Source organism: Serinus canaria, chromosome 10 (assembly GCF_022539315.1).
Source record: "Serinus canaria isolate serCan28SL12 chromosome 10, serCan2020, whole genome shotgun sequence".
NCBI lineage: Eukaryota > Metazoa > Chordata > Aves > Passeriformes > Fringillidae > Serinus > Serinus canaria.
The window spans coordinates 11,770,382-11,790,294 of record NC_066324.1 but is presented as its reverse complement, the minus strand read 5'-3'; the positions used below and the strand labels follow the sequence as shown (position 1 = coordinate 11,790,294).

The following is a 19,913-nucleotide window of genomic DNA, read 5'->3' as shown; positions in this document are numbered from 1 at the left end:
TTTCTGCTCTCCACTCTAGTGGAGTACACTCAGAGCTTTCAACTCATGGCCTGAATTATCCCTGTGTTCCAGGTTCTTCTAGGTATTGCATCCTGTGAAAACTTTATCTTGGCCAAAATGCAGAGTGGGAGGCACTTCTTGAAGACCTATACTGATTGACAGCTGGACTTGACAATCTTGGGGGTCTTTTCCAGCCTTAATAATTCTATTATTGATACAAGTGTGCATCTATAAAATAAGGAACTGCTGTAGTTTTAAAAAAAATATTTAATTTAAAAAGGTCATGACATGGGAACACAGATTTCTGAAGTGGGAGAACAATTAGTGTGAAAATGTGGCAAATAGGATATGGGATAGCAGAATGGAGCTGAGAGAAGAGAAAGCAGAATATGGGTCAGGGTTTATTACAAAGCTCCCACATGCAGCCAAAATGCACAACAGAATATCATTGTTCTAGGGCATCCTAAGAGTTCTGCATGGCAGCAGTAAAACTGCTTAAGAGGCCATAGCACAACCAAATGTTTCCTTATGAATAAAAGCTCCAACCCCCCCAAAACCCTACATGTTGTACTTACCTTATTTCCCTGGGCATTGAAATACATTCTTGTCACCCTGGCATTCCCAGCCTGCTGGAAGCACACCAGCTGCTGTGGCCTTGTCCACTCAAACATTCGCACACTTCCATCTTGTGCTCCTGTAAGATCTAAGATTAAAAGATGATAATAGTATAATAGTACAGTATTTTGTAGGATATTATAAATTCCATACTAATGATTCACTTACAATACTGATGGACTGGATGTGAAGCCATTCTCTTGACGTTATTCAGATTTCTTTTAATCAGCTTTATATAAAACAAAGAAAAATTAAAATAATTTTGAAAAAGACAAACACACTATTCAATTTTGTTTATACTATTAAATGGTGAATGTACCCTAGTTAAAAAAAAAAGCCTATTAAGCTAACATTATTTGAATGGTCCTATATCAAAATTCCCATAAGAAAGAAAACTGTTGGTGGTTTTTCATGAAAAGGATGGGACTGCTGGGATATGTTCCTTGAACTTTATTGCAGCACCAGTCTCATTACATGGCTGAGACAATTGGAAGATGGCAACAGCTCACATCTTGCCAGCAGCAGCCAAAGATTTCTACAGAGCATTTTAAAAACTTTCTAGCCACTAACACATTGCTAAAGCTTACAGACAATTGTTCTAGCCAGTCTCTAACAGCACATGTATGCCTGTTTCACACAATGCTTGCCTGTATGCTTTCTATCAACAATACACAATACTTCATTATTAAGCTTAAAACCTTCTACTGTCTTGCTAAGCATATTTTTTTGCAGTCTTAAGGTCTATCTTAGCCAAGCCTAATACTCAAATTATTGTTTCATGTCCTTCTTTGCTGTACTATTATAACTTTTCTGCTTTCAGACTTTGCAGCTGCAGCTAGCTCTAATTTCTCTTTCAGTTTCTAGTTTCTAAGACCCGTTTTCTCAGCTTTCCCATTATTTTCTATATCACAATAATTCTGTGCCACAGTATATGAGAAAATGCTTAGTTTGGCCTTCTTTTTGGCCAGGTCTTGGTTGCTGGCCTTTTATGTCAGTACTGGATTGACAGTATGATGTCTAATGCACATTAGGTCTCTCTAGTAAATAACAGCTGATAAACACTTGCTCTCCTGAGCTGCACACACAGAAGTACTCACCACACCAGCTCCAGTGCTGGTTTGGCCAGTGCCCAGCCAGGGCATGGATGGAGATGGCTGGATCTGACTCACTCCAAATGATGGTGCACTTGAAGGAGCCAGTGTTGTGGTTGAACCACGGAAGTCAACGTCATCAGAACTGTAAAAGAACAGTTCCGCTTTAAACAAAAACTTCTTTGCTCCTAATAAGCTTAAATTATTTGAGCCTAATGGCAGTGGGTAGATGAAGTGACAATAATGAGACTATAAATTGATAATTCCTGCACTTATGCAGTATAAATTCCTTCCGTGAGCCCCAAATCTATCCCTGTTTAATCTCAAGAGATGATCCCAGTATAAGAATATAAACTTCCCTGAGAAGAATATTGTTGGGCTGTCCCTGACCTGTGTGTGCAGTGTGCAGGGAGCTGGTACAGAGGAATGCTCACTGCAGCTGATGCATTCACAGCTCTCAGCACAGGAATGGAGGGGACAGAACAGCCAGCATCAGCTACCACAACTGCACTGATGCAAGGGAACTGCAGAGTGTCCAAGGTAGCACTTCCTTCATTATCTTATGCACCACATGGGATTTCACTTCACTGTGCAGTGCACGCATTCCTAAAGACAGTAATTATTCTCTTGCTTTCCCTCACTTGCAAAGCAATCTGAAACCTACTGAAGAAGAGTAATTAACGTTTTTCGTTTGCTCCCTTTGTGCTTACACAGGTAATATAGACACAGCCTCACAGAAAATCAATACTCTTATTAATATAACCACAAAGAAACAATCCTACCTTTTAGACTCTCTGTCATATTCTTCCCCAATCCATATAAATGACTGAGCAGCCAGTAGAGCTGAAATATCAAGTTCTTGAACATCATGTGTAGATGCCAAAACAATTTCATTGCTGTTTGCCTATGCAGCACAAATACAAAATTTATACTAACTATAGTTAAGATCTTTTATTACATTTCTTGTAGTATTTGAGGCTTACCTTGTTAACTGCAAATGCCATTATCATGTCTGATTCTTTGTGAATGATTTTTGCTTTTCCTCCAGGGTATCCAAGATCTGCTTCAACCTACAAAACATTCATGAAAAACTTCAATTAGTGTGAAAATCCATTTTGTAGTTATACATTCAGAGTGCAAAAAGTCTATACAAAATTCATGCAAGAAAAGTTCAGTGGCCTTAGCATTGTTTCAGTAGCTCAACTTTAGACTTCTCATACTCTTTGGTGTTCTAGTAGCCAAAAGTGATATTTGAGTGTAAGAAACACAAAGTTGTGTGTGCGACACTATTTACAAGGTGTTCACTCATCCCAATTATCAGGACATCCGAAGTTAGTTCATGGATTAAAAGCCTGTCACACAGACTACACAGAACACACAGCTTCTGTTAGTCACATTAGAAAAGAAAAGCCAGTTCCACAGAACTTTTAAGAATGTGCTAGAGGTTTGGGAGAAGGGATACTACCTTGTTTTTGTGATCTTCTGCTACGCAGTTTTGTTTGACCTGCTCCACACGATCTTCTACAGACTACATAACATCACACAGTCACAAACACAAAACACATGCACAAACAAATATAAAAAAAGAATGAAACATTCCAAACTAGATTTTAAAGGCCACTCTGTCAGTAAATGATGACAAATGTATTTTTAACTTTTTATAAAAGGCACAGAAACTAAGACAGGAATCTAAACAAACTCACTTAAAATGTAATGCCTCCTAAATGAACACAAAATGTATGATATAGTAAATAAATGGAGGAGTAGTACACACACAAACTCCATACTTACAGGAATTCTAAAAGATATTAAATCATATACTTATTTCCCATGATATTTGTGTTGCCTTACATTTTCAGTTAGAACATAGCAGTTGTAACTGGTTCAATTTGTAAAGCCCCATATTATATATTACTATATAATATTACCTTTATATGTATATATTACTCATGCATATATACATATACACAAATGAATAGCACATTTAAATTTCTTTTTAGGTATGACACATCAAAAAAAGAATTTTCAAAGTTCTTTGCTTATTACGGTTATTGCAAATGTTCTGTTTCTTAGGATAGTATTCAAATGCATAAAGGTGAGATATGTTTAGTTTAAAAATATTTGATATCCTAATCAACAACATGGCAGTCAGTTGATTTTGAAAAGAATCCAAACATTGTTAAATGAGAGAAACTGAAATATCAATGAAAGATGGAAACAAAAATTAAATAATGAGGAGACTGAGGAACGGTTATAATTGAGCTTTGTCTTTAAAAAAAAATTACATCCTTTGTTTACCTCACTCTGCTTTCTTTTCTTTGTGAATATATATCTTATGAAAGTCTCCTGAAGAAGTTCTTGCTTCACAAGAAAATGCCAGAGCCTTTTTGCTGGAAGAGCTGAGTAATCCTTTGACCTGGATAAAACAGAAGAAGAAAGAAACACAGAGTATCCTGAGTTGGAAGGAGGGAGCTTGTTCCAGAACCCAACCAGTGCTTCTCCTGGGTGAAGAAGCTTTTTCTAATTACACACCTAAGCCTCCACTGACACAGCTTCAGGCCATTCATTCCCTCGTATCCTGTCACAGTCACCAGGGATCAGAGATTGGTGCCTGCCCCTCCTCTTCCCCTCACAAGGAAGCTGTACCTGCAGTGAGCTCTGCCCTCAGTCTCCTCCAGGCTGAACAGACCCAGTGCCCTCAGCTGCTCTGCACAGGGCTTCACCTCCAGACCCCTCACCACCTTCACTGTCCTCCTCTGGATGCTCTCTAATAGTTTTATATCCTTATTGTATTCTGGCACCCAAAGCTGCCCCCAGCACTGTTTTGACTCAGCTGTAGTTTAATATATTGAGAAAAGCAAGCTATTTTGAGTTGAAAACACAGTTCATTATCTGCATTTCCAGACACCTCCAGGCATGACACTGTCTAAACAGTGGGATTAGCCTTAAAAGGACCTTAGTACAACTGTCTTTCTCCTCCCCCAGACATCTGCATGTATTATATAACTCTTCTGTTGCTGGGATAGAGTGAGAGACAACTGCTGCTGAAGGAATAGTAAAACAGGTGGAATGGGGTGTTCCCAGCAGCAGCCACTGCCCTTGATTCCTACAACCTCTGCTCTTTCCTCATTTTCCTTTCTTGCTGCAGCTGTGAGAAGTGCAGCAGAAGAAGTAAAGGCTGCTGCAGGAGACAGACAGCTGCATAAGAATGAACAAAGGGATGTGGGTAAATGGTTTCTGTAAAACATTGGCTACTAGACTTAAGAGCTAGACAATCTGTTTGGCTGTTTAACATGAGGAGGAAATGCTCTTTTGAATTTCTGTGATCAAAGAATGTGTTTTCCTAGGCAAGAAATACTTACTTGAATGGTGTGTTCTCAGGTTCAATCATTGCTTTATTGCGGAGAATTGCTGGTCCTGCCCCTACACCCAGGTCACTGGGGTAAGTATTGATGTAGTTTGGAGGTGGGCCTTCAAACTGGTCCATTCTGTCTTGAAGAATCTGTTCCCAGTGTTCTAAATTTTTTATTACAGCAATGCCCAATGGAGATGTTACAGGCAGATCTAAACAGAAATATTAATGAAGTAAGGCTCAGAGAAAAAAAAATTAAGCTATAGTGGATATAAAACCCCCATAACAAAATAACCATTCAAAAATAAAAAATTGGAAGGAAATGTACATGTTGGCAATTGTAATATTTAAGGTATTTAATCATTTAAATTTTAAAGTTAGAATTAAAACATGAAGTCTGACAGAAAGCTATATACACAGAAAAATAAAATTAAAAGCAGGATTTAGCATACCGGTGAATTCCAGACCAGCAATGGGAAAGAAGTTCTTAATATTGTGCAGAACTAATTTTACCATTGTCAGATGTAGAAGTGCCCAGCTGTATAAAAAGAATAGATTTAGTAATGTTAAAAAAGCATTAAGAGTTATCTACAGAGTATTTTTCTTCTTCAAGCAAATACACAGGTTAGAAAAACACTGTAGAAAGGTTCTATTTAACCTGCACCCTATTGAAAAACTACATGCTTGAATCAGCAGTCTAAATCATTATTCTAGAGCTGGCATTGTGTTACATGCCAGCTTTTAAGACTCTGTTGAGTCTTAAAAATGAAAATAGGTGTTTCTCAGTTATTGTCCCCTCCTCAAAAGAACTGCAAACTACACAACTTTAACTTCCTAATCCCCTTTTTCTGGCAAGTAAATGGGGAACTGCTATGGTGATGAGAATTTGTAATTTCTGTAATCCCATTGCCATAGACGAGTCTGCCCACAGTACTAAAATTGCTTCAATTACGTTGGATGGTGCAGAAGATTTGTATTTTTTTTTTTTAATTTGGAAGCAAAGGTAGGCATGTGACATAATTATTCTAAAATAGTGACAATTTCTGCTGACCTGTAAGAATTGGCATCTGTGTGTTCCTGGATCTGCACATCAGAGAGGAAAGCATCATCCTCTTCCTCATCACTGTGAATGCTTTCATCAGAATCATATATAACACCACTGTCTGACAAAGGGAGAAAGGGCTGGAATGCAAAGCAAAAGTCTGTATAAAAACAATATTCTCACCTCTTCTCTGACTTCACTTATGACTCCCACAGAGTTTAAATGACAGCAATTTAACCTGTAAGTCAATGTCCCTAGAAATACAAGTAATTAGTAAGGGGGGAAAGTGTTGATCACTATTACTGACAAGAGGCATGTTTTGAAAGTGAAGTAATAGACTTGCAGGCTCTTTATCCTTTATTATCAGGATAATATTCTGCATCTTATACTAAGAGTGCTCAAAATTTTCACTTTATTTTTGTCCTTTAAAACTCAATAGAATTTTCGATTACCTTTGCCATAAAATAGTCCCACATGCTGAGTTCTGGAGGAATAAACTTTTCTTTGTAAGAGGGTCTTTCTGCAGGTACAGGTGGTGGTACATTGCTGTCTTTCACTGGTCTGCCTGGCACCAGCATCCTCATGTTGAACCGACGGCGATGTTTATCCATTTCTTCTGACGGAAGAGGAGGTGCTAAATTCAGGTAATTAAAAAAGCTGATATTAGTACTGCATCTTTAAAATGTCTGTATTTTATAACTGAAGCAACTAACACCACTGTTATTGGTACTAATTTCTACTGATTTAGAATCAAAGCCAGCCTAAATAAAGTAAGTGCAATCATAAAAAAGGTTTTGTTACAATAAATAAATGTGACATTTAGACTTTGGATATATTTTGAAAAATACATTATACATTTATGTACTGGATTAAGGTCTTAGGAGATGTAGCTTTTAAAAAGTCTTTTAGCTGAAAAATTTCTCGAGAAAGAAATAAAGAAACTCAGAAACTTTGTTGAGAAATAAAATAATATCTAAAATATTGCTAAACAGTATGCTGCACAATTAGCAGTTACTCAAATATAAATCAAGGAATTCTTAGGTAGTGAAAAAAAAATTTGAATAGAAAGACAGGCTTTTTGACAATTAAAGTCTACTTACAAGGCTTATGATTTAAAATGCCTTAATAGTAACCAAAATATTAATGTGGAATTTATTTTTCAAAGTGTTATTGGCCTGGCAACATTGAATATTACACTTACTTTATTACAAGGGAGCTAGGTATTGAAAAACTATTCTGTTTGTCCAAAAAAGCCACTACTAACACTCATCTACACTGCAAGTCTTTACAAACCTTCGTTACCATCCTCTGAAACATCAGAAGCTGTAGCAGCTTGAAGGTTAAAGGAAAACAGAACACATCTCAAATGAACACAACTTAGAGAAGTTATTAATGCTATTACCTTCTGAAAATAATTGCCCTAAATGACTTGAACTTACTCCATGAATGACAAATACATGTTGTGCATACTTGTAATGGTGCAAAGCCTCATTACTGTTTGGTTTTATATTCTGGAGAGAGAAAGTTTATTTTTTGCATAAATTTCAAGCCTATTGGTGATTTAAAATTCTGTGAGATATGATTTTCAGTATTGCTGAAGATTATCACAAATGATTGTATCTGTTTTTGTCTTCAGAGTCTGAATTCAATCTCCACTTTTGCTTTTCCTCATGCAGCATATTAACACTTGCTCATCTTTGAAAAATCCTAGGTTTAGTTGGAGCTTACATATGCATGAGCTGTTTTTCTGCCAGATGAAGTTGGTGTTTCTTCTCTGTGGTCTTGTGCTAGGTGAAATCCTACCTTGCCATAGAAATTGATTTCAGAAATATTGTTTCCTACTTACTGCAGTCATTAAACAACAACACTCATCTCCCATAAAAAACTCAGGTTTTAACATTGATTTCTATCACCTGGGGTTTTTTTCCCTAAAAATAATGGCTGAAATTACTGAAAAATGTTTTAAATAAGCACCTAATATTACTATTATTACTATAATAACTCTACAGTTTTAATGCAAATTCAAAGTGAGCTGTATACCATTACTAAGGACAACTGTGAGGCTATTATTGGTTTCAGCTTTTTAGTTAATGTGTTTTCTTGCCAGAAGTTTTTTAAATTCTGTTCTTTAAAAGGAAGGAAAGTTCTCCTACCAGAAGAGGCACTCCCCTAAAATGCACCCCGTTAGTGTGACCCTTGGGGAGCAGTGTACCTGGGATGTTTTCAGACTGCCTGCGGGGTTTGACGAGCAGCTTCACTCCCCCCCCAAAGACAGCGGCCCACATGCGGCTGTTGAGGGGGTGCGCTGCCAGCCGGAACAGCTCGTTGCACGAGTTGGTGGCCAGGGCGTGGATCAGCAGACTCAGGTACACAGCTACAACAGCTTCACACAGCAGGATGTTCAGCTTTGGCTGGTCTTCATCCTGAGCTGAACTTAAGAGGTTGATAAGTGAACTCACACCTGCAAAGAGGAAAAATTCTGGGGTTAAACGAGTAGGAGGACAAATGGACAAAAAGAAAATGTTTTACTTCTTCACTTTATGGTAAACACTAGTAGCCACATGATGCTTTTATTCAGGTGAAGCATACAATTAACAGTTTTCTTAAAATCAGTAAGATCCAAATTATAAAATCCTTCTTGGGTATGGGACTTTTGCATGGCACTTCTCTGAAAATACTATGGGCAGTTCAGTGTGCCTATGAAATTCCTGCCCCATGTCCACAGTTTACGCTTGGACATCAGAATTAGCTGCTTTGACAGCTATACCAAGTACAGCATACATGTAGGACAGTACTGTGGAGACAACAGAGTACAGCATTGCTAAGGAGTTAGGCAGACTGGAGGAAAACATTTTGGGGTGACAAATTGTCATTAAGTTTGTCCTTAAGATCATCATCTTTTCTTCAGGCAAGATGTTTGCCACATACAAAGTTTATTTTATTTGTTTTGATACACGAAGAAGTGAAAGGCTATTTTGAGAATTAAGTTAGAAACATCTGTCATTGATTATCCACTATTTCATCCCTCATATAGAACAGGGAAATAATTCTGGCACATGGAGCTGGCCCAGTGGAGCTAAAAGTAACTTTATCTTAGTCTCACCAGGCCACTGAGCAGGAGATGAGTTTGGAGTTGCGTGCTCTTCGATGCTTTCTGTCCTCAGTCTGCGTCGATCACTCAGAAGCAGTCCTTGATAGACCATCCCAGTAAACTGATTTGCTTCTGTTTGACTGCTACACACAAAGAAATTTTTTTATGATGAGAAAGTGAGTATCCCAAGTGAGAGTGACATCATATTTTCTGTTTACTGAAAAACCCTGAATGGTTGGTGTTATTTTATCTGTGTAAAATTGATTTGGCATATCAAAGTTAGCAATGTTTCATGTGTAAAAGTGTCTTTACCCATAAACAAACAATTAATCCCTTTTTAAGTCACATGCAGGAAGAATCTCCATTTAGGATGCACAAAGTATACTGCAAACGTAGGACTGTATGAAAACTTCCCTCTTTACCTGTAGCTGTGGCTGTCACATAGTGCTTGATAAATGGATGCAGAAAGTGAAGCTGCTAAAGAATGAAGTGTGTACACCTAAAATAAAGAGAACCAATGAGCTATATGTTTTATATAAAAGGTGAGTAAAATACATTTCTTTCTAAAGGGTATTGGAAATGTGCTCTGCAGGACTAGTTTTAAAGCAAGTGCAAGAAATAGTAACTGAATGTTACTTTAAGCTTACAGTACAGTGCTTAGAAAATCACAACTATTTGTTCCAGATAATTTGATGGCAGTCAACACCTTCTAATACTATCTCAAGATAATTAACTTGATTCTAATACAGAACAGCCACAGTAAATGAGCATACTGAAGTAGTAATTAAGCATGTCCTGTTATGACAATTAATTTGATGGAATAGTTCCTGGAAGCTGCACTATACAACACTGCAGTTCAATGTAGTGACAGCTACTCAATATACATAAAATACAAAAAGTTTGTGTAGTCATGATACAATATTTTTGTCTAAAATCTCTTTTCTTACCTCAATCATGTGCTTTTAAATTCCGTTAGTCTCCAGGAATAAAAAAATAACTGGTTCTGCCTCACAATGCAACAGAAACAGTCCAGTTCTTAAAAAGAGGAAATGCAAGGATTTCTTGGAAAGTTCAATGAAATCTGCAGTGTGAAGAAAATGGTACTGTCCAACTGTTAAAAAAGCAAACTTTACTAAACTCACCCTGTGCTTATTCCTGTATTTTCCTGCTAGCCTTACATTTCATCAAACATTAGGCCTTAGATTAAAGCTATGAATTACCTTGACATCTTCAATATTAGGATGTGGTGGTGATTTCATCTGCACAATAGTGTAAAGTATATCATGGATGTGGTTGTTTAGGTACAGCACAGGATTAGCTATCACAGTTTTTGTGGATGCTATGCTTGCAGAAAGCAGTGGCAGTGTTGTGGGTAGTGGAAGCGGAGACTGAAGTTGCTTTACAGTAGTTTCCTGTTTTAAAAGAAAAGAATGTGGGAAACAAACAGAACTTTAAAACTTCTTTAATGTTCATTCTAATCCAAGTGCCACCAAAACAGCTGTCTGTTGCCCCTACTTGAAATAGGAGAAATCTAGGACTCTAGAGCATGTGAAAAGACTTGCCCACTATCAGATTATTTGCTGTAGCTCAGTGCAGTAGTTAACACTTGCTGTAAAATATCTTTTTGTATGAAATGTAGAAAATGCTATTACAGAGTAAAGAGAGTAGTACCCTGTCTGACTTTATATTATTTTTGAGCCTTGAAGCCAATGCACCATTCCTTGTAGCTACTTTCCATGATCTGCAGAGATCTAGGAATGAGATTTTTGTTTTATTTCAGTAACTGTGAATTTAATTTATTATATAGGTACCTAGAAATTGTGACCAAAATTATGTCATAGTAACACATACATTGCTACGGCTACAATATAAACCAGCAACATTTATATTCCATAATCATAAGTAGCCTGATCCTCAGAGTCACATAGCAGATTCTTCAGAACCAAATAATCCATATTGGGAAAAGCAGCACACTTAAAAAGCAAATGCTTTCTCCAGGAACATTAAAATTATAATGACCATTAGACTTACAGAACATTAGCAGCATCTATCTAGGCACAAACTCATGCATTTGACATAACTGACAGTCTAGGACTATTCACATTCATCAGCAGAAATGAATTTTGAATTTGCTTTACCTGCTGTGACTCCTGCAGCAAGAACTTCAGCTCCATCCTTACAGATGCTAAACCTCCACCTTGTGCCCCATGAAGACTACAGTAACTGAGGAAAACTCTGAGAAGAGCTTGGTTCTTCTGCAGCCACCACTTCCGTCTCTCAGCGTGTTCTCGCTTGGCCTGTAACCTGCGTCTTTCGATCTGGTGCCGCTCGTACGAGCCAATGTCTGGCTTATCCATGATATCTTCGGGGTCAAGCAGATCCCCATTTACTTTGGTATATGTTTTACAGTAGTCTTTGTCCCCTGTGTCATGGTTGCATATTTCATGCATAGCAGCAATCTCTTTTTCCAGCCAGTTGTACAGCTGAAATCTGAGCTTTCCTCCATCCACTTCATAACCTGTAGCCAAAGTCCTCAGTTCAGTCATAAGGATTTTCAAACAGGCTCTGAATTTCAGTTGCTCAGCAATAACATCAACCTCAGTGTCTCCTGCCTCAGAAACCTCCCCATGCGGTGTTTGAGCCATGCTGGTGTCTGAGGTCCTCTCATCTTCACTCTTAGAATCAGACTTTTTCATCATTATCCCAACATCCTTGTCTTCTTCATCTGATTCATTTTTGTCTTCACCCCAGTCAAGAGTAAGGGGCTCATCATCAAATTTTACTGCTGGTTGACTCCAGTCAAATTGTGCTGAAGATTCTACAGTGCTCTCCAAAGCAAAGGAAGATGAAATGGGTTTTGACCAGTCTATATCACCACTTCCAGCACCATCCTGTAGGGCTTTGGAATCTGAAACATCAGCCTGGATTGAAGGACTAGATGAATCTTTTTCTCCAGCTAGAGGTGACTTTTTTCTTATTTTTGGAATTTTGGAAAGGACTTCAAGGGCTAGTACAGGGCAGCCTACTTTAAAATGAGCATTTGCAGTAGTGAAGAATAATTTTCTTTCTATAAGATTAATTTTATCAACAAAGCTTTTCTCAGTTTTTAGACCTAAGGTGGCGAGAGTTCCTTCTGGTGAGCTGAAGTATCTTCGGATGAGCAAAGGGTGGGTCCGAAGGTAGTTGTAGAAACTGAACACCACAGGATTGCAGGATTTGACAATAACTGAGGAATTAAACAGATATGACATCCATTGAAAATGCCTTTTAGATGGTATTACTCTGTTTTGCAGTTATTTCCTGCATTAGAGATTTATCAAAACACGCAAAAACAATTTTGGGTCTAGTGACTAAAATAAAATTAAATAATTACTTATTCTCCACAAAAAGAATAAAGGAATGAGCTGGATGATTAGAAAGATACAAATTCTATCATTTGCCTTGCAATTACATTGCCCTCAGCTAAGCTAAAAGGCAGCTGAGATCATCATCCAGCTGTATTCAAATTCCTGTAGGGAATATGAAACCTATGTGGCCCCCTGTCACTTAACATGAATTTTGAATAGATGGGATAGGAAATCCTGCTACAATACTGCTAATTCCTAGAAGTAAGAATAAGAATTTAAGTCCACTGGAAAAAAGACCATCCAGCATTCTTTACTAGAAAAGGATTGCATGGAAGTGCCAAAGAAAGTCAGTTCTCCTGACCTTAGCTGAAAGCAGGAACTAAGTTTGGTGTTAGAGGGTTGAAGACCCTCTCTTCTTTTTCTTAATATGTTTGCCCTATCAGATTAATATCTTTTCCCTTACCTGGGTTATCATCATCATCTTTGGGTGTTTGTTCCAATAATGTATCCAGTGCTCGTGTGTAATCTTTCATTATCCAGTATGCAATGCTTCTCAGAAATGGATCAGAATGCAACTTAGTACAGCTGAATCCAGTTCCATCCTTCTGGCAACCCAAAATCTTTTCATAGAGAATGGAGGTGTATGTGACAGAGGTTTCAAACTCTGATTCATACAAACGAGCAATGACCATGGCCAACTGGATGTCTTCCATTTTCTCAAGGCACACCTATGATAAGGAGTGGGGAAAAGGTTGTTTCATAAGGGGTGTTCTATAAAACAAAGTGAATAGCAATATATGTTTACAGAACAGATAATTTATTTTCTCCTCTTATCTGTTCTTTGAAGTATAAATTAATCTTCAGGTCAAAAATGTGGTAAATGATAGATATCCAAGCAACATATTCTTCTGTTTGGAAAGAGGTGTACTTTTCTCTATTTTAGAGTTTTTAATATGCATAGCAGTACATAGCATTAAAAAATAATATGGCAGAAGATAAGGATGTCTATTTTTATTCCATCTAGTAGAATAATTGCAACCTCCAACGTTCATGTTATTATGTCACTGGTAAGATATTTTTTATACCATCTTGTGTAGAATTACATCTCTGAGGAAAATACATTCTCAAGTGAAGACAAACATACTGAAAATAAATAGGCAGATATTCTAAAGGTTCTCTAAATCCCATCCTCTCCTGAGAGATAGTGCTTAGCTTATGATCCTTCTCACAGCTCCCACCTCCCTTGTGGCAAGCAGTTATCATAGCTCCACTAAAAAGGGATCCCAGAACTGTTTCACAAGAGAACTCTTGACTTCATTTTTTTACCTAATGTTGTACCAAGAGGTCATGCAGAATAGCTCGAGGCTGAACAGAGTGCTACAACTTAACTGTGCAGTTCAAACAAAGTTTTGCCAGAAGGGTCACAGTTCCAAGTACTCCCAAGAGTACTTCCACTGAGGAATGGTATCTGAACAATTATTCTGGCCTTCAAATCAGCTTTCCAGTTGCTTTTCACAGTAGTGTGGAGGTAAATGGTATGTCTGCAGGGCAAAAAGGGGTCCTGTGTGGAAATCCCATCCCATTTCTGCTGCCACAAATTGTGAATTGTCCTTCATCAGAGGACAGCTTGTAAGGATGCAGTAACATAGGTCAAATTAGAAAGTGAAACTTAATTTCTCAAAAGCAGATACCTCTATAGCATCTTTTAGTGAACCTGCTAGCAAGAAAAATGCAGCTGACTGCTCAAAACGTTGTTTTCCCAACAAAGCAAAAGCATTTTTTAAAGCAGCTTTACGCCATCGGTCTTCATTGAAGTTGTGGCTGAAAAAGGCAGTCATCTTTTCATCATGCTGGGACCTGTATAAAGAAATGCAATGTACAGAGCTATTTATTATGTACCTATGCATACTTGAACAACATTACTTGAAATAAACTCTACTCTTGAATGAGTTCTGCTTTGCATTCCTGGTTCAATTAAGATTTGATCAAACTTCAAGACAGCAGAACTCACCTAAACAAACCCCAGACCACTGCCTTTTTCTTCATAGCAAGGTAAAAAAGTGCAGCATCTAAGGCATCATTATTCCTCTGGAATGAAGCTTTTGCAACCTGTAGTGAACAAAGCCTACTATTATTGATGAAAATATAAAAGCTGCTGTTAGTTAAATAACCTGTGTTCTTTGTCACAGAGGACAGCAAGGTAGACTGTGTTATCTCTACAAAGCAGGAAAGAAATTTGTGAGACTGTTTTATTCCTATGTAACAGAGCTCTACACTGCAAATGCTTTTGAGAGTCAGAAATACAGCACTTTGGCAGATAGCAACCCCTCTCAAGCACAGTGGGACATTAGCAATGTGCTAATAAAAATATTTTCTTTAAAGTTCTTACAGTAACTCATACTATTAGGTGAAATTCCTCTGGCAATCCATTACTTAAAAATACTTAAGCTAATAACAGTATTTCCTGAATGAATATTGTTTGGGTTTTATATAGGACTCTCATGTAATTGGATTTGGAGTACTAGATAATTGTTTTGCTCCTGGATTCTCTGAATAAACTGTAACATTTAAAAATGTATTTTTACATTAGATGGCTTGGAAATTTAGTATAGTAAGCAAACCAAACAGCATGGAGCTACAGTCTGTAACCAGTAAAAAGTACCTTCTCAATGCACCTTCGGAGAGTGTTGATATTCCTGACCCACCAACCAATGCCCATAGCTCTCAGCTCAGACCACTGTGGGTCTCCCTTCTGGATAGCAGGAATCATATTGATCAACTCCTCCTCAGCCTCAGAATGGAAAGCCCATGCAAAATGGCAAGTTGACAGGCCTAAACAATAACATAAACCAATACAATTCAGAAGACTAAGAGTTGCTAATAAGTAAATGGAATATTTCAGGGATGCAAAGTGGGGCCTCCAACCCAAGAGCTGGGTACATCTGAGAAACACTGATTCCCTCAAACAGAAGTAGAGCTCTTAAAGGAACAGCTGAAGTATCTTTTTGCTTGCTAGGGATGTCCTCTCCTCTGCACTTCTTTCATAATTTTCCAGTACCCCATTCATAGATTTATATGTTGAAGAACTGAAGGAAAAATATTCTGTTATCACAAAAGCAGACCCCTTTTCGGCCAGAAACCTTTCTCTCTGCTCTTTAGGTGGTAACTTCTTTGCTTTTATTGTGAAATAACTTCTGTTATTTCACAACAACACTTACTCTGATTGAGCAAAAAAATCCTGCTGTGATGAAAATAACAAAATATTCTTTAAGATAAATCCATGCTCAGGTAAGACAATGTCTTAATTCTTCCAGCAGAAACAATGAATTACGTATACAATCCGTGTTTTATCTGGTTGGGCAATTTATTCATGCCTCAAACTGGCTATGCCAGAATCTTCTACCCTAGAGCTATACTTCTTTTGCTGTTTACAGCGCATGTAGGGAAGCTTACACCAAGCCTTTGCAACATAATGGCCTTAATGAAACAGAAAATGAATATGCAGATAATAGAACTATGACATTATAAATGAAAGGTAAAGCAGATGCTGTGAGGGTTACCTTGGTGGAGCAGCTGGACACGGTACAGGGGAGGCAGGGATGTCAGCAGGCAGGTGTGCAGGCGCATGGCCAGCAGGTACCGGAGGCCACATTCATCCAAGGTATCTCTTCCTGTGCCATAGAAAACACACTTTTAAACATGCAGCTGACTACAGTAGGTGTAGAGACAAGTTATCGTAACAGTGTGTGAGGAATGTATGTTTCTAAGGCAGATGAAAACCTGAACTACTAGTTATTTATTATGTATGAACTACAAGTTCTTATTAACATCTGTTTTTCTTTCTTGCTGTATATAACCTGAATAAGCGATGCTAGCTTTCAGCTTTGTTATCCCAAAATACCCAAGGACTAAGTTTACCTTTGCTGAGAAGAATAAGAATGTCAATTCAATAATATGTCAGTTACGAACCTGAGTAATTCTTATCTCTGTTCTCATCTAGTTCAGTGCTCGTCGTGGCCACAGTGTCTGCCAAAGCTACAAGGAACATCTGCTCCAGTCGAGTGAGGCCTGGTAAACTGGAGTGCATCAGGTGGCTTGAAAGGACACTGGCGTGTTCTCGGCCAAAGTAAGTTGGCCCATACTGTGACAGATTAATAACTTTGGATTTACTCTCCCTCTTTTCAGGCTCAAAATCTATAAAGTCTTCGGTTGTAACAGGCTGAATCTGGAACAGATCCGAGTACTGATCCTCTGTTTTTCTCTTTGCATGGTCTTCAGAGCCCTGAGGTACTTTAGAAGTTTCTTCAGCAACAAACGTGGCATCCTGATCTGCAGCAAGCAGCGCATAAAGCGGCAGTGGGGGAATTGAGTCTATCTCTGTGTAGTCTCGGGTACCATCTTTCCCAGCAGTGATGGTATCCTTGGCAGTGCTGCCACTCACACTGATGGTGCGAGAAAGATGGCGTTTAGGACCAGTCCCTTCTCCAGCTTCTGTGTCTTTGACTATTGCAACTTCTCCTGCAATGCATTTAACTAAATGTGAGAGAATGGCTTTGGCTCGGCGAACTTTACCCAGGTCCATCAGTTCTAACAACTGGGTTGGATGATACTGGGGTAGAGTAGGTGAAAGAACATGAGCAGCTTCAAAGAGGCCCCCATCCTGAATTACAGCTGGAGTGCCAAAAACGTCATCCACAATACCTGCCCCATCAATTACACTGGTCTTCTTCACTACTGCACTTGTTTTGAATGGATCTTGTGTTGTTGAGTCTTCAGAAGGAAAAACGTCGCTTTCTCCATTACCAAACTTAACGGCGTGTTTCCACTGGGCATAAACGTGCATTTCACAGTCCATTCCCACCACCAGTATTCCATCTCTCACCCAGGACAGAGACACGGGCAGGGAAGGAGTGCCATCCACAGATGAAACCAAATCAATGGACCTCAGCAACACCCACTTTGACTTCACACCTTGTTTTATGCTCCCTCCTAGTGGCAGGGTGATGACAGCTACTCCCTCTTTGCTGCTGGTTTGATCTGTAACAATCCCTGAAAGCCTTCCATACATAAAGATGTTGGCACCCACTCCAACTGTCAGTATATGTGAACCATCTTCTTTTGAAACCCAGTCCAAATGCACCAAATGCTTGATACTGGGCACCAGGTATTTGTCTTTATTCAAAAAAGCATCTGACTTACTGTAAACAAATAAATTACTATCCACGCTGACCCTTGAGTCAAGTACACTTCCAACCTTAACTAAATCATCCAGATGAATTGTCTGTTCCAAAACCCACTCTGATCCTCCAGTAGACTCACATTCAAGTATACAAACGTGCATGGAAAATTCTTTGGAAACAAACCCATTATGCTGTATGGGTTGTTTGTACGCTACTGCAAGACGTCCTGTGTAAGAACAGCTAACAGCAACCGGCCTTCCTACTATGCTCACTGTACTGCTGTTGTCTTCCCCCTCATCATTCATTAAAGGCCATTTTCTCCAGTGGTAGGTCTCCTTCTCCTCAGTTCTGCTGTTCAGGTCAGTCTCTACAGTGCATCTCCAGAACCTCACTCTGTTGTCTGAACAGGACGTTACTATCAAATATGGTGCGAGGCACACAGGGTATATTGACGAGGAGCTCAAGTGACCTGAAGTCAGAACAAACATATTTACTTTTACTAATACACAGTAGAATGCCTATATGATTAAGGCAGACATAACACTGTCTACCTACTGCTAGAGAACTTTACAACCTGGTGTTATTTTTTAAATTTGGATTTGGATAAGGGCAAATAATATCAGAGCTGGTAACAGTCTTGCAGCTTAAACATCACCTATTGTCTGCATTTCTGGTCACTATTCAAAGAAGATTAATTGGGACTGAACTAATTCAGAGAAGGGCTTTTAGAACAATGAGAGGAATACAAAGTAAACAGAAGAAGGTGTAAGTACATCAGGTAAAAAACCCATTATATATCAAACACAGGAATGCTGGCAAATGAGCAAGTGGGTATAAACTGTTCACTAATAGATTAACACTAAAAATTACATTTCCAACTGTTAGAGCAGTAAGTTTCAGGAACAGTGTTACTGTGGGGACTTCATACATTTATAGAAGAGCAACATGACACGGGCATGATGATTTGAAAGCACCTTTTAAGTCTTTTGTGTTTTCTACATCAGTAAATCAGAATATTATAGGCTGGGAAGATACAATTCTACAAACTAGGAGATAAATCAGTGAACCAGCTGTACAGCAAACATTGTAAAAGTTACCTGCTGAAGGAGTTGCTCTCACTACTTCCACACCAACAGGAAGATCCAGGGGTTGGCTATACACAAGTCTGGAGCTGAGAATGAGTTTACTGGCAGTCTGAAGGTTAGCAATTGATGAAGATCGTGGTATGGGACTTATGCCAGGTGATACATCTGGAGAAGAATCCACAGTCTTCTGCTCAGGTACACTAAGCTTATTATCTGCTGAAGATGCTTCAGTTGGCTTTGCTATATAAAAAAAATGCCAGCAGCATTATAAAATTGTTTGTAAGGACAAAGCATGAAAATCTGATAATCAAATTTATTTGTTTTTACGAGAGCTCAAGTTATAATAATTATATGATGTGTGCATGCTGTGCCAGTTTTATTGCCTGCTGTGACTATTCATTTAAGACATCCATAACAATCTGAAATACTGATAGGTTGAAATAAAGAAGACACTGCTTAAGTACATTATTCATTCCATCAACACATTTTTATATTGTTAGTAGTATAAAATGCAATCAATATTTGTAAGGAAGTTTACTGCTTTTATTACATTGATATATTGTTCTGAAGATTCTTGATTTTTAGGCTTCTGCTGGGCAAAGATGATACAATTTGTTTTATATTAAACCACCAAAGTTTGTTTTATCTTAAGTAATAGGATAGAAATGTCTAAGAAAATTACAATCACTCACTCACCTAAACAGGCTTGCACAGATTTGAGATGAAGATGCCACATTTGAAGAACAGAACAGCCACTACTATCTTTTTCTATCACTACCAGGTAGAACTTCTCTGAGAAAGGTGGTGGACGATACCCTGTAATTTAAATATCATATATAAAATATATAAATATATATCTTGATATAGGCTAATGAAATTTTTATTTAACCTAAATAATTTTTCTGTAGCAAAAGATTCTCTAAAAACTACTGACAATAAAAACCCTGTTTTCATCTTTGAAAAAAATGGTTAGATTATAAAAAAAAATACTGAAACAGTATCATTAGTACCATGCTTTAATTGACATTTTGATTACTCATGACAACAGAAGAATTACAAAATAGATACTGACTTACAGACAATCTGAGTGTTAATGGAAAATCTAATTTA

General features: G+C 38.0%; 1 protein-coding gene across 1 annotated transcript in view; it reads right to left on the bottom strand.

The window, feature by feature from the left end:
• The window catches only part of DMXL2 (Dmx like 2), a 47,450-nt gene that overhangs the window by 5,817 nt on the left and 21,720 nt on the right, over positions 1-19,913 (bottom strand). The window contains exons 16-39 of the mRNA XM_050978368.1: positions 19,500-19,619; positions 18,816-19,043; positions 16,508-18,187; positions 16,099-16,209; positions 15,201-15,370; positions 14,550-14,647; positions 14,230-14,395; positions 13,002-13,266; positions 11,330-12,417; positions 10,412-10,603; positions 9,614-9,690; positions 9,204-9,334; positions 8,313-8,561; positions 6,553-6,734; positions 6,110-6,240; positions 5,511-5,596; positions 5,069-5,270; positions 4,005-4,122; positions 3,172-3,234; positions 2,690-2,776; positions 2,489-2,610; positions 1,713-1,851; positions 784-844; positions 576-703 (exon numbers count right to left, since the gene is read on the bottom strand). Of these exons, the coding sequence (XP_050834325.1) occupies positions 576-703; positions 784-844; positions 1,713-1,851; positions 2,489-2,610; positions 2,690-2,776; positions 3,172-3,234; positions 4,005-4,122; positions 5,069-5,270; positions 5,511-5,596; positions 6,110-6,240; positions 6,553-6,734; positions 8,313-8,561; positions 9,204-9,334; positions 9,614-9,690; positions 10,412-10,603; positions 11,330-12,417; positions 13,002-13,266; positions 14,230-14,395; positions 14,550-14,647; positions 15,201-15,370; positions 16,099-16,209; positions 16,508-18,187; positions 18,816-19,043; positions 19,500-19,619 (5,894 nt within the window). The remainder of the gene's footprint in view (positions 1-575; positions 704-783; positions 845-1,712; positions 1,852-2,488; positions 2,611-2,689; positions 2,777-3,171; positions 3,235-4,004; positions 4,123-5,068; positions 5,271-5,510; positions 5,597-6,109; positions 6,241-6,552; positions 6,735-8,312; positions 8,562-9,203; positions 9,335-9,613; positions 9,691-10,411; positions 10,604-11,329; positions 12,418-13,001; positions 13,267-14,229; positions 14,396-14,549; positions 14,648-15,200; positions 15,371-16,098; positions 16,210-16,507; positions 18,188-18,815; positions 19,044-19,499; positions 19,620-19,913) is intronic.